Source organism: Nestor notabilis, unplaced genomic scaffold (genome assembly GCF_000696875.1).
Source record: "Nestor notabilis isolate BGI_N333 unplaced genomic scaffold, ASM69687v1 scaffold26844, whole genome shotgun sequence".
NCBI classification, from domain to species: domain Eukaryota; kingdom Metazoa; phylum Chordata; class Aves; order Psittaciformes; family Psittacidae; genus Nestor; species Nestor notabilis.
Window position 1 is genome coordinate 68,341 of NW_009926410.1, and position 12,891 is coordinate 81,231.

Genomic DNA, 12,891 nt, shown 5'->3' on the forward strand with positions numbered 1-12,891 from the left:
TATGTGTGTGTTTATTTGTTGTGCTTTAGCTGCAGCATCTCTATAGTATTGCATTATTTCAGTATTGTCAGACCCTGAAATAACCTATTCCAAGCCAGAAAAGTGTCGTGAGGAGCCATGATGTGTGAATGCAGGTTGCACTATCTCTGGGCTTGGAGGCAGAGGGGCTGGAGGAGCAGGCAGGAGCCTGGACAGGCTCACTACTTTGCCAAGAAGGGCTTGGCAGCATCACAAAAGAGGTCACAACTCATCTAAGGGGGGTGTGAACCTTCAGTGGCTGCAGCTCCAAATACACATGCTAGTTTTCATTCAGAGCACCTGCATTTTGCCTTGGCAACGGTCAAATATATCCTCAATTTTCACCCTTCCCACCAAGTGCTCTGTTTAGCAACATTTTAGGCATCTGCCTTAAACTGACCCTAATAATAGAGGCTGTGTGTAATAATGACAGGGTAGAAAAGGAGGACTTGGACATTATTTTGTGCTATGGTTTTGTCTTATGATCTAGCATATACTGCTTGTTTCAGCATGCCAGGAGCTGGTGTTTAAGAGACACAATGTGTGAACTCAGACGTAGGGTTGTAAGGGACGATTGCAGAACTGTTGCATTGTGGGCAGGATATATTGCTTGGAACAATATGTTTCAGGAGTCTGTCAACTGTAGATGATAGGGGAAAATGAAGATGAAAGTGCTTTCTGGGAAAGTAAATCTGGGAAGGAAAATAAACCTGTCAAAGAGGAAAGAAAATCTAGCAATTGCTGATGGGGGGAAAGTAACCTGGAGACTGGGAAGGGTACAGAAGGAAAAAACCATGGTGACATGCAGCTGAAAGAGATAACAGAAAGACAAAGGGAGACAAAAAAACAGGAGTCAGGGAGAAAGGGGAAGAAGAGAAAGACTTCAGAGATTTACAGGCATTATACACCTGAAAGTTTTTGGTTTGCCATTTCTGTGCTACGTCTGGGAAACAGTTTGCTTTTAGGTACTGCCCATTCATTGTGTCCATTTTGGGACAGGATTTCTCCCCGCAACCCTAATAAACTAATGTTAAAACAAGGAGATTTCATGGCCTCTTTTATTTTTATATGTTTATTCCACCAACATTTATTGTAGAAGATGAATTTCCACTTAAAGAGGTATCTGAATTAAAGGTGCTGGGACAACTCCACAGCACTTCAGCAATAAAAGGCAACATTTGGAGCCAGGAGTGACTTCTGCAATGCACAGATCAGGGAAATGTCATTAAGATGCATGCAGGTTGCAGGAAGGCTGAAATTTCCTGTGCTAGGAAAGCAGAGCAGAAGATGACAAAATGACTGGATTGCAATACTGCATTCTAAAAACTTAATTCCTCCCCCTTGCTGGAATTTGTCTTAAGGCTCGTGACTCTGGGAGCTTGGTCGAAGAGTTACCGCAGCCATTTAAGACGCAAAAATGTGCTTAGGGGGCAATGGAGGGTAAGAGTGACACATGCATAAACAAGCCTTGGAGAAAAGGAAACGTGTCTGTTCTGGCACATTTCTAACCCTCCCCTGATTGTCGCCCAACTGCCACTCCATCAGCATCTTCTTCTCCTGCCTCCCTTGCTTCATCAGCTCCAAATTGTGCTCCCTGATAGTCACGAGTGGGGAATCAATCAGAGAACTCCGCTCCTTTCAGCCGCAGGTACTGAATGGAGGCCACAGGGGGCTGTGATCTGATTAAAGCATTGTTGAAAATAGCTTTTGCCTTTCATCTGAAACCACTATCCCTCAACCAAATCAGTTGGAGCAGGTAATGCTGCACGTACTGGTACGTGGGCTCTAAAGGTACTGGAGAATCTACAGCTACAAAGGGGAATTTGCCTTTTAAACTGCATACAGAGTGGTGAAGTAGATGGTCTCACTATATGGCACATAGTCAGCAAAATTCACATCCTGTATATTATAAAATGTGATTTATATATTTTTTTGCTTAAACAACAATTTTTAAACTATGTCCTATAATAAAACCAGACTTTCAAATGCTGTAAAATACTTCACAAATATTTTTTCTTCTCTCGCTCTTCCACATAAATCCAAAAGCAGTGAAGTTTGTTCCCTCAATTTCAACACGCAGGACAGGTTTGTTGAGGGTCTTACCCTGTGTCCTTCCGTGAAGTAAAATTTTCTTTTCGTTGTTATGAATTAAATCACATAATTTAATTTGGTGAGTATTTGCAGAAGGTCAGGCCTGTGTCAGTAGTCTCGGCACTGTTCCAGGAACAACGGCACTTTATTACCGTGCAGGGAAAATATTGTTTCTATGGATTGTGCATAAATGGTGGTTAGAATTGTTGTTTTTTTTAATTTCCTGTCTGTGGACAAGCTGGATGCAACAAAAATAATGGCCAAAGTGGTGTGCTAAGTTGTACGGGTAAATCATGTCAGGCATTATCTGAGTGCAGAACATGGATCTGGGTGCGTGGGACTCAAACAGTATTTCCAATTTAAAACCGTTCTGTAAAGAGATCAGATTTTCCTGATTAAAAACCTGAGAGAGATTGTATTTTATATCCAAATCTACATTCCACGCTGTGCTCAAATTTAATCTCTGCTTAATAACAAGTTTTCTAAATAATATTGATTCAGGTGGAAGATAGAAGCATTTCCAACAGGATATTTTCACAAAACAAAATAAATGACCTGAACACTCACACTCACCTGTGCGCTGCACAGGAAAGAGACTGCGATCCTCGCTCAACAAAACACCAACAATCACATCATTCCAAGTGTTGAGTCGTGTCTACAAATACGTGTGCTTGGAGAAAATCGTGTACTTGGGGAAAAAGCTTAAAAAACTGTGTTTTCTGATAAAGTTTTTCCACCTTTGCTCATTGTGCATGTTCTTTCTGCCTTTTTACATCCAGCGGCTTCTATTTCCACATGGGCAGTACCATGCCAGGAGTGACTGTAAATATGTATCTGTGAAGCCTGACTACCCTGGGCATCATCATACATCTTCAGTCCTGTGTCTTTTGTAAAATCGCCTCATTGCCTTTATCCCAATCATTTATCCCTGGGCTTCCCAGTGTGACAATTTCCACACAAGCCTTTGGGGCTTATCTAAGACCCTGCCACATTTATGTGTGGGTGCTTGCAGCTACGCAGAAGAAAACCACTTCTTCGTGCTTATTTGATGGGGTTTATTTAAATCAAAAATACATTAAATTATGTTAATTCAGGTTATTGCCAAAGTGAAGAATCCATTCCATCCACAAAGTCATCAATATTTATTTTCATTTTATTAAAAAGAAGATGAAATTATTTTACTTAAAAGCATTATTTGCACATGGACAAGCCCATTCTCCCCACTCTGGAATTCTTCTTTTAATTGACCATGACACCACCAAAATGATCTCAACATGGATTAGCTCAGCTAAAATTACATGAAAAAATACTACAAATGTAATGGAAAGGTTTTGATTTTGAGGCATAGATATTGAAGTGAAGACTGCAATACATGTATTCATGTTTGAGGAGAATCTGTTAATGTCTTGGAAATTTTAAGAGATACTCAGAACTGCAGCTGAAAACTGAGCAAAACCATGCATGTAAAGGACACCAGTTTTTTACAGGAGAATTTATGACAAATAGAGCATCTTCTAAGGTTTCTTATGAAGTCCCTTATCTTCAAAGAGCCCTCTTCCTCCTTTGTACTTTTGAAGGGAAAACGATAAAAAGCTCAGACAGTGATAGCATCCATTTCCCATAAAATTCTCACTGCCTTTACTGTCAGCTGAAGTGTTTCTTTACCTCAGAACTATATCACATTCAGCTGATGCCACAGTCACTTTCCAAGACCAGATGATAGACACTTGAATTTCTGTAGACCACTTGTTGCCTCTTCTGCCACAGCTCAGGGGGGTGCAGATGCATTCATGTGCATGTAAGAACATTTGGAGAGTGAAGCCCCTGTCGTCTTCCCCTCCTCTTCATCACCAACCTCTCCCCGTATTGCAGGGGGCTTTTGCTTTGCACAGCAGGTGAAAGTGTCCAGAAAACCCATGCGGAAGCGCTTGTTCATAAAGCAGTATATGATAGGGTTCACGCAGGCAGAGGTGTAGGACAACAGGTGGATAAAGGAGATGGGAGCCCCTGAGAGACGCTGATCTGCTGAAGCGGTGTCAAACGCGCGCCAGGCATTGACACTGAAGATGGGAGTCCAGCAAAGGAAGAACAAAACCACTATCACCATCAACATGCGGATGACAAGTTTCTTGGCCATCAAGTTGGCAGAAGAGCTGCTGCTTCTCACCCTGTCTATTTTGCTATGGCTGGTAGCAGAGAGCTGCTGCAATGGCATTTTCCTTTTTCTTTTGGTTTTGTTGAGGTAGCATCCATCTCCGTCCTCATATTTGGCACTGCAGGTACTTACTTTTCTTTCTGTACATATAAGTTAGTGCTTAAATAGTTTGCAAAACAGTGATTCAAAATAAAAAAATTAAGAATGGAGCCTAAGTCTAAATAAATAACGTGATTCATGGCTGAACAACTGCTGCAGAGAAGGTACTGGCCTACTTCTGAGCCATTCGAGTATCAACTGCTCTGTATCCACTATCTCCCAATATTCTCACATCCTAGCTCCATAAAAATTGATGCAAAGGATGTAAGAACACTGCCTTAGTATTTACAGAAGATAGTTCTCAAAATTATATGCTTCTATCTAAATCTCACAGATTTGTTTTGTGGTGTTCGCTGACAGAAATGGTCCCCATCCATTACCAGAAAAAAAATAATCTTGGTATTTCCATAATAAGCAAATTAAAATTGAATATATCCTGCCCAGAGTCTTTGCAAACAAGACATAGGTGAGGAATTATCTGCTAGTGAATAACAGAATAACTGCAGTCAACAAGTGCATCTGGCAGGTTCACGACCATAGCTGGCCATAGTGATTGTCTTTTCAAATAGACAGTTTTGCTTTCAGTAGCCTTAAGATGACTGCTCAGATCTTCAACGCTAACTTAAAAGAACCCCAAACCTCGGTATAAATGTATTGTTACCTCGTGAAGGTTTTCTCTGGCTGGCATCAAATTTTATTCCTCTGTAGAGTTCCAATGAGATGAGGCCATATGCAACCATCATTATAATCCCAGGTATAAGAAAGAGTATGAGCAGCAGGAAAGTGTACCTAAAGAATCAAAAGACAAACTGAGACCAGGGAACAGCACAAAACCAGAAAAGCTCCTTTTGCTCCAGGCAAGAAATGGGGGGGGTGTATGTGTATGTGTATGTGTAGCATTTCAAGATTTTTCTGACGTTTTTTCATGCTAATACAACGCATTGTTTTGACAGCTCTGGAAATCAGGCGTTTCCCACCTTTTCTCCTCTTCCCCCAGAAAAGTACAGCAGGAACAAGGCTACTGCAGCTGCAAAACATCCATCACCCAATCTCTGCAGGCCCTGAGGAAATGGGCACTCTCATAATGGTTAGAGGGAGCAGAAGGTTTCTCTGCCCAGGAGCAGGGCTCCCTGCTGTAACCAGATGCCCTGTACCTTTGAAGGATGTAAAAATTGCCTTGCAGAAGCCAAATGAGGTACTGCTGATTCTCAAAGGAGCCCCTGGTATTGGCAGTCACTTCTTCATGAGCCAAGGGCCATAGCACAAGTGGGCAGGGACAGAGCAGCCACGACCTGGGCCTTCATCCCTGCAACCATGCAGAGCCCCCAGGGAGGCATCCCAGGGCCAACCACCCTTGAGCTAAAGGAAACAGCTTTTACTTGGTTGCACTTCTGTTAATTTTCTCGTCAGCTTCTGTAATGTGATTACAAGTTGGGAAATAATTCTGTTTAACTGCATTCATGAGCCTATGTCTTTTCTGCTCCCCGGGACTTTGGTGCAAACTCACTAATGCACCTGGGAATCCACAACACCAGGGAGACAGAATTTTCCCCTGCACCTCCCTCCTCATCTGTACTAACATTGCTGGATACCTGAGACTACAAAACCATTACTACAAATTTACTATGTTTGTGGATACACCATACTGAAGTGGTGCATACTTTAATCTTGTTCCCAGTTCCAGCTGACCTTCAGTATCCAAAAAACTCTTACATCTTCTCAGTGCCATTTAAAATGTTCAGTCATTGTGCAAGGACACAATGTCTAAGTAATATTGCTGCTTCTCTGCTTCAGAGGACCTTCAGACAAACAAATTAATGGGCAAGGCAGCACACAGAGGGGCTTTTGTATGTGTCTGCATTTCTCAAAGATTAATCAAGGATTTCTCTGAAAATATTTAAGTTTGTGTATAAATGAGTCAAAGCAGTACTCCTACTTGAAGAGTGACAGATGCTTGCTTTACAGCAACAGTAGGGGTTTAGCAGATCACAGTGTGAGAATCATTGGCATGTTGGGTATCATTCATATGACAAGGGAAAAGTCATACAAGTGTCAAATGTAAGCAGCTTAAAAATATGATTTTTTTTTTACTTCTTAAATAAGCATGATAGAAGTGTAAATGTATGCTAGAGGTTAATGCTTGATTTTCAATAGGTTTAACGCTACCATGAAATCCTGTTTTCTGCCAGATAATTACGCATTTGCTAACAGTCAGTTATGTCTTACCAAGACTGCTGAATGACATCACTTGGCCAAAGGAGCCGACACATATTTGCTGTGGTGTTGTTATACTTGGTGAAAGGTACCAGCTTGCTGTAAATTGGGTATGGTGCCATGATGGTAAAGGAAACACACCAGGTAGCAGCAATCACCTTCAAGGCATGAGATTTTGTCTGCCAGACCCGGGACTGCAGAGGTTTGCAAATGGCACTGTATCTCTCCAAAGATATGGCAACCAGGTTGAATGTAGACACGCTTACAGAGACACCTATGTATATATATAAAATAAAGGAAAAGGTTATTCCCTTTGCTTAAATGCTCATGTTATTTTTCAAATAGTCTAACTTTCTGAATGCACAGGGAAAATGAAATACAGGATTATTTAAAATCTAAAATACTTATAAATATCATACTGATAAAGTCAGTGAAGAATATGCGGGCAATGGGTCTGGGTCTCCAGACTGATGTTGCTGCTTTGCACTTCTCTAATGCCAGAAGTCCAAGAGAAAAGATTCGTTCTGTGAAACCATGAAATTCTGATAACAGGGAAAGAAGACCCTTTTCCTCCTAATTCTTTTCTTTACTACTGTGGTTTATGCACTTCGCTATTTGGACTGAAATTGAAACAAGCGTTTGAAATCAGTGGGATTATGCTGTTGACTACTCTTTAACACAGAAGTTCACAGTCCCCCTTCTACTGCTTTAATTTTTTTAAGCATCCTGCTTGACTGGTGATCTGATTTTCTCATTCAAGAGAATTAAATATGCTATCACTTTTTAAATTAGATGCTAATGGAGTTACAAAGTGGAAATGAAGTCATGAAGCAGAATCTTTGTCCTTCAAATGCCCTTAACTTCTCCTGTTCATATATTATAAAATATAGTGCAGTGGTCTGTATTTCTGCCACTACGGTGCCCCAGTTTATCACTACAACATATAAATATTTCTTGTTTGTCACAGTTTTTTCTTTCTGTAAATGAGTTTCGTTTAATAATCTTTGTGAATGTGGGTCAAAATATAAAATGCCAATACCTTTACAGTTTGCTCTACACAAATTACCTGTAATTTAATACAAGTCTTCCTACATCTTAAGATGAAAAATTGAGCATAGGTGATGCAATGCATGTCAGTGTCAGTTGAAGGCCCTGTCAACCTGAACTGATAATGGGAAATATCCACATTCTGTCTCTTAAAATAAAGCGCCTTCGTAATGAAAAACTTCATGTTAGAAAATATTTCACTGGATTATTTTTTTTTAAGTAATTTACACAGTGAAGACAACAACACTTCAGTAGTGGTTTGTGGTATTAATGGCAGCAATTCATCATAATTGTTTAAACATGGCCTTTAGTTTTATCGGTTTTATCTACAAAAAGATGTTGATTTCCCATTCGCACACTTTAGGTGTGTACCTTCACATCATGGCAAAGTTCTCAAGGGCACGGGTTGAAAGGAGACCTGAGGTTTCTATAATGAGCCGAGGGTGCCCCAAGGTTGCAAAAACTTTACACAACGTTCTCCCTTTTTTTTTTTTTTTCTGTTTTAAGAAACAAGCAAATGCACAGGAAGTATTGGAAGTGACACAAAATCACTTACACAGACGTACATAATCCACGCATTCAGAAACTCCTGGCTCCACAAGTAAAGGGGGTATGCAAAGCATATAAAAGTGATACTTCTTAAACTCAGCCTCTGAAACCTACATCTGTATGTTGTGGCCTCCTGGTGAGCTCTGATCACACCTGGTCTGTTCTCAGAAAGTGCTTGCTCTAACTTCCAGCTCCACAAATGACACTGACTTTGGTCTGGGTTTATTTCTTTTTTCATGTATCACTGATACCAGAAATCTGTGGGCAAAATCTGCCCTTAGTGGGGACCATACAATCCTGTCATTCCTGGTGGGTGATCTGACCACTGCTAATAAATCTGTCAGTGACAGGTAAGCAAGCACATGTGCTGGGTTCCTCATTAAAGCTTGGTTATGCAGCATACTTCTCACTTAACCTCTCACTGATCCAGCAAAACACTTCTACATGTTGCTAAAATATTAAGTGGGTGTCTGCTTTTTGTTGGATCAGACTGAGGAAACCAGAACCATTATGACAGTATAAAGTTGTTCCTTCGTGGGTTTGGTAACTTTTCAATGGCAGATGGAAACGATCAGTATTTTACTGGTCTTTAATGACCTTCTCACCTATCTCATTAGTCAGTCTTCAAAATAAGTATGAATTTCCAAGACTTACCCATGAAATAAGTGGCAGTTTTGCAAACGGTGCTTCCAAAAATAAAGTCTTTCAGCAGGTTGGGGATGAGGGTGAATGGCATGCAGAACAGGCAGAGCATCAGGTCGCTGACTGCTAGTGACAGCAGAAATGTGTTGGTGACTGTTCTCATCCGCTTGTTTCTTATCAGCACTGTGATTACCAGGATGTTCCCCAAAGCACTGAGCAGAAATATCAAACAATACAGCAGAATCCGAATTATCTGATGCAAATCTGAAAATTGTCACAAGGAAAGATCAGTTATGCAGTAAATAGCTCATAGACTAGCATCATATGTTTTATACTTTAATCAGAAGTTAAAAGCCTTTCTGTACTCGGTTTTATTAAGGTTTATGTCTTTATACCAATGCAAAATCAGTGGAAGTGCTGCAATTGTTAAACTTGTTCTGATCTACCTGAATTGCGTATCATTAAAATATAATAGCCACAATAAAGTGTGCATTTGGAGAGCCAAATTCAACTTCTTTAAAGCACATTCTGTCCACAGTATTTTGGGTGCACCACTCACTCACCAAAAGAGATTCTCCTTTATGCAGAAGAAACAATACAACAATCACAAACATTTTAGTACATGCATATTTTTTTTCAGCCTCAGAGTGCTATAATTTCATATATAATCACTTTGATACATGGCATCAGGTCAGATAACTTCATTGTTATTGAATTGCTGAAAGAGTATAAATTATGTTTGTCCAAATCCTTAGCAGTGCTGTTTACATTTTCTGCCCAATAGTGTAACTGTTTTAGTTCTCCACTATATCCAGATTTTGTTCTACTTGAATTTTACCTTGGAAAACCAGCACATAGTAATTCTTTCCTGTCTGTTTCTCATCCAAACTTATCAGCAAGCAGTTGATTTTCTACTCCCTTACAGAAAAAGCTTTGTGTGTCTGTTTCTTTCCATAGTATCTCTATTTCCAGCTAGAACTAAAACTGCCTGGAAAAATCTGTTTTTCTGTACATACCTTTAGAAGGATAAGGTGGATCATCCACACAGAAAAAAGTGTCATTTTCCAAAATGATATCGCACAGGAAAGCAGTAAAATTGGTACCGTTCCCGAGGAAGCTAGCATCAACTATTTCCATTCTTCAGTGTCCACAGGATAGCTTTGATGAAGAAGAGGGTGGGTTTGTAACTATCTGCCCATTCTTGCAGTAAACAAATACATTTCTGAATGAAATCTCCAGGAGAAATACAAGACAGGCAGTTGTGCAAGGAAGCTCTTCTAACTCTGTCAGGAGCACCTGGCACATAGGTCCTGTTCAGGCTGAACAAGATTTATTCCAGGGGCACAGAAGGCAGTCCAGAAAAGCAAAGCATGCATGCACAGACACGCTCATACATATGCACGCATATCCACACACACACACACACATCCCCTCTGGTACTTTTTTAGATCCACCCTTTTCTGTTAGTGGACTACTGTGGGGATTATAAACAGGCTAGAAAAAGATTACAGCATTAACCCCTTGCCAGATTGCTCCTGCTCTCATCTCTGCAGTATTTTTCATAGTCTGTTATGCCACAGAAAACAAATCACAACCAATGAGTGATCAGAGTGATAAAACCATCTCTCAATCAACAACATTTAAAATGGTAAGAGTAGTTGAATAAAAGGGCAGAGAAAAGAAAAGCATACTGAAGATTTTTCATGCTGTACATGAAAACAGTTCTTACCGTCATATTTTTCAGAGCAGTCTAAAGACTGGGTATGCTCAGAAAAACAAGAGCTATTACATTTATCTCTTTTGGTGAAATGCTGACTTCATACAAAAGCACTGTACGCACCTGATTCAAACCCCTGCAAGTCAATAGAAAGATTCACTAACGTCAATGTTCTTGGATCAAGCCTTATGAAAGTATGATATCAGAATTGTTGGTTAATATAAGCAGAAGCCTACACATTTTCTCAGTGCAAGGACTTGTATATGACTCAGATATAAACTTGATGAACTGATAAACTGTGGCACTTTAGCTACGCATTAGTGTAAAAACACAACGATCTTGTTTGTTTAGAAGAAACCCTTTCTTCTGAGTTCTGCTTTTGAATACATAAATATTGTCCTCTCTGGTGTTTTCACAGAGTCATGGGGTTTTGACTTCCCATGTATAGCCTGTTTATGGCAAAAAATGTATAAATATAAATATAAATGAATCTCTGCTATGACTCAATGAAAACAAATCTCACATTTAAAATCTCTTCTACTTAAATAGGCATAGCAATAACAGGTTTCTAACAACAAGTCTGGACCCCTTAAAATTGATATACACAGACTGGAAGGCCTGGATTTCTTTTCCAGTCTCGACAGCTTTGCTTTATAGTGCCATTAATGGGAATAGGTATGTAGGAGAGTAGAGATGAACAGTTACATCTGAAGTTCTAATTTCTAAATTATCATTTCTTCAGCAGATTAATTATATTTTTTCCATTTCTTTTACAGATTTTTTGCAGTTTTTAAAAATCTGAGATAAAATTATTCAAGCTGGTGATTGGTGTATAGAGTGTGTGACTGTCTCAGCTGAAAAAAACATTCAGTCCAGCAGGAAATTAATCTAGAATGACACATTCTCAAAATGGGAGAAAATCATATTGAAGAAACTAAAATATGCTTCCATTTTGGCAATGATTGAGCATTAAGCTTGAACATCAGGTGCCAACACCTCTGAAACCTGTTTTATTTCTTAGCTGCCCAATTAATCTTTATGTTTTTTAATATGTTTTCTATGGTTAAATTGATGGGTGTTACTAATCAACCACTCTATTAAATGACAAACATTGCCCATTAAATTAAACATAGAAATGTTTTTTATTTTTTTGTAATTATTCCAGTTTTTCCTGAACATTTTCTCTGACAATTTAAAACTCTTCTAATATCCCAAGTAGCTGGAATGTCAGCCAAGACAGGTGCCGATTTAGTAATGGTAATGCACAGGAAAAGTAATGGGTGCTTTTTGCTCAGGCTACTGAACTTAAGTTGCTTTTTGCTCATCTTCATAGACAACAGCAAGATGCAGACTAGCCTAGGCTGCCCAAATTTCTGGTTAACAACTAATCTTTTCTACAAAACTTACTTTCTATAGAACAAAATAAAGGGCAAACGAATGCAGACCAAATTTTGTAGCCTATGTCTGCCTTTCTAAGGTGTCCTTTACACCTGAGATATAATCCTGCTTTCTACATGCATATGAGACTCGCTTCAATGAAGTCTTTACATTTTAGAGCATTTTCTTTTGTCACAAAGTAGCATTCAGTCTGAACAATTTTGAGCTTTAAGGAACCTTTGTGTATCAAAAGAAGTTACTATAATTATTTATAATTATTATAATGGTCTGACGTGCTGCAAAACACAGGCTGTGTAATTGTGTTTAGCAATTTCTTTACTGAATTAAATAGCCTGTAATGGAGTTTGAGTCTTTCTGTAAACAAGATGTCAAATTGTTGTTCTGGGCTTAGTCTTAATGTGGAAGAGATCTTTTTGGATTCCTGGCACCTTCTATTAGATCTGCATTAGAGAAATTGCTGGATATGTATTCAGCTGCAGTTGTGTTGAATGACTGATATTAGAAGTATTTTTATTAAATGGTTGTACCACCGTACTTTTGGAGTGAGGGGTTCATTGCTGGTGTCCTGATGAGTTACAGCTTGGTTATTCCTGTACCTTGAGGAAGCAACATTACAGTGAAGAGAAAGATTAATTTTTATTTACATTGTCAAATATAGACTGAGACTGTGCACTTGTCAACATCTGCTGGGCTTCCAGACTTGCTAAACTGGGTTGCATAAAGTCTTCCATGAAGTCTTCGGGACCTGGTTAAAAAGAAGAGAAGAAATGGAATGAATGAAGAGCTGGGGGAGACATGGTCAGTGATCAGGAGGAAAAACAAGATTAGGAGGATCATTAGGGGGATCATTGCAGTCAAAGAGATTACACTGGAGCTATTGTCTCTCACTGTATTACGACAGACAGTGAATTATCATTCTGAAGTTATCTGTCATGATTCTGTCAGGTTGGTTATTCATTCC

General features: G+C 39.3%; 1 protein-coding gene across 1 annotated transcript; it reads right to left on the reverse strand.

Annotated features, from left to right (window-relative positions):
• Window positions 1-3,146: 3,146 nt before the first annotated feature.
• Window positions 3,147-10,349, reverse strand: CCKAR (cholecystokinin A receptor). The gene is made up of 5 exons (XM_010013526.1): window positions 9,832-10,349; window positions 8,828-9,079; window positions 6,590-6,851; window positions 5,025-5,152; window positions 3,147-4,404 (listed from the first exon to the last, which is right to left on the reverse strand). The coding sequence occupies exons 1-5, from the start codon at window positions 9,950-9,952 to the stop codon at window positions 3,878-3,880; spliced, it is 1,290 nt and encodes a 429-aa protein (XP_010011828.1). The 5' UTR covers window positions 9,953-10,349; the 3' UTR covers window positions 3,147-3,877.
• Window positions 10,350-12,891: the final 2,542 nt, after the last annotated feature.

What these genes read in the sequence shown, in the direction of transcription:
- CCKAR (XM_010013526.1), bottom strand. Translation starts at nt 9,952, where the DNA reads ATGGAAATAGTTGATGCTAGCTTCCTCGGGAACGGTACCAATTTTACT. An exon ending in TCCACCTTATCCTTCTAAAG is followed by an intron (nt 9,080 to 9,831) that starts GTATGTACAGAA and finishes GACAATTTTCAG; the next exon opens with ATTTGCATCAGATAATTCGG. An exon ending in AACTGCCACTTATTTCATGG is followed by an intron (nt 6,852 to 8,827) that starts GTAAGTCTTGGA and finishes ATATATACATAG; the next exon opens with GTGTCTCTGTAAGCGTGTCT.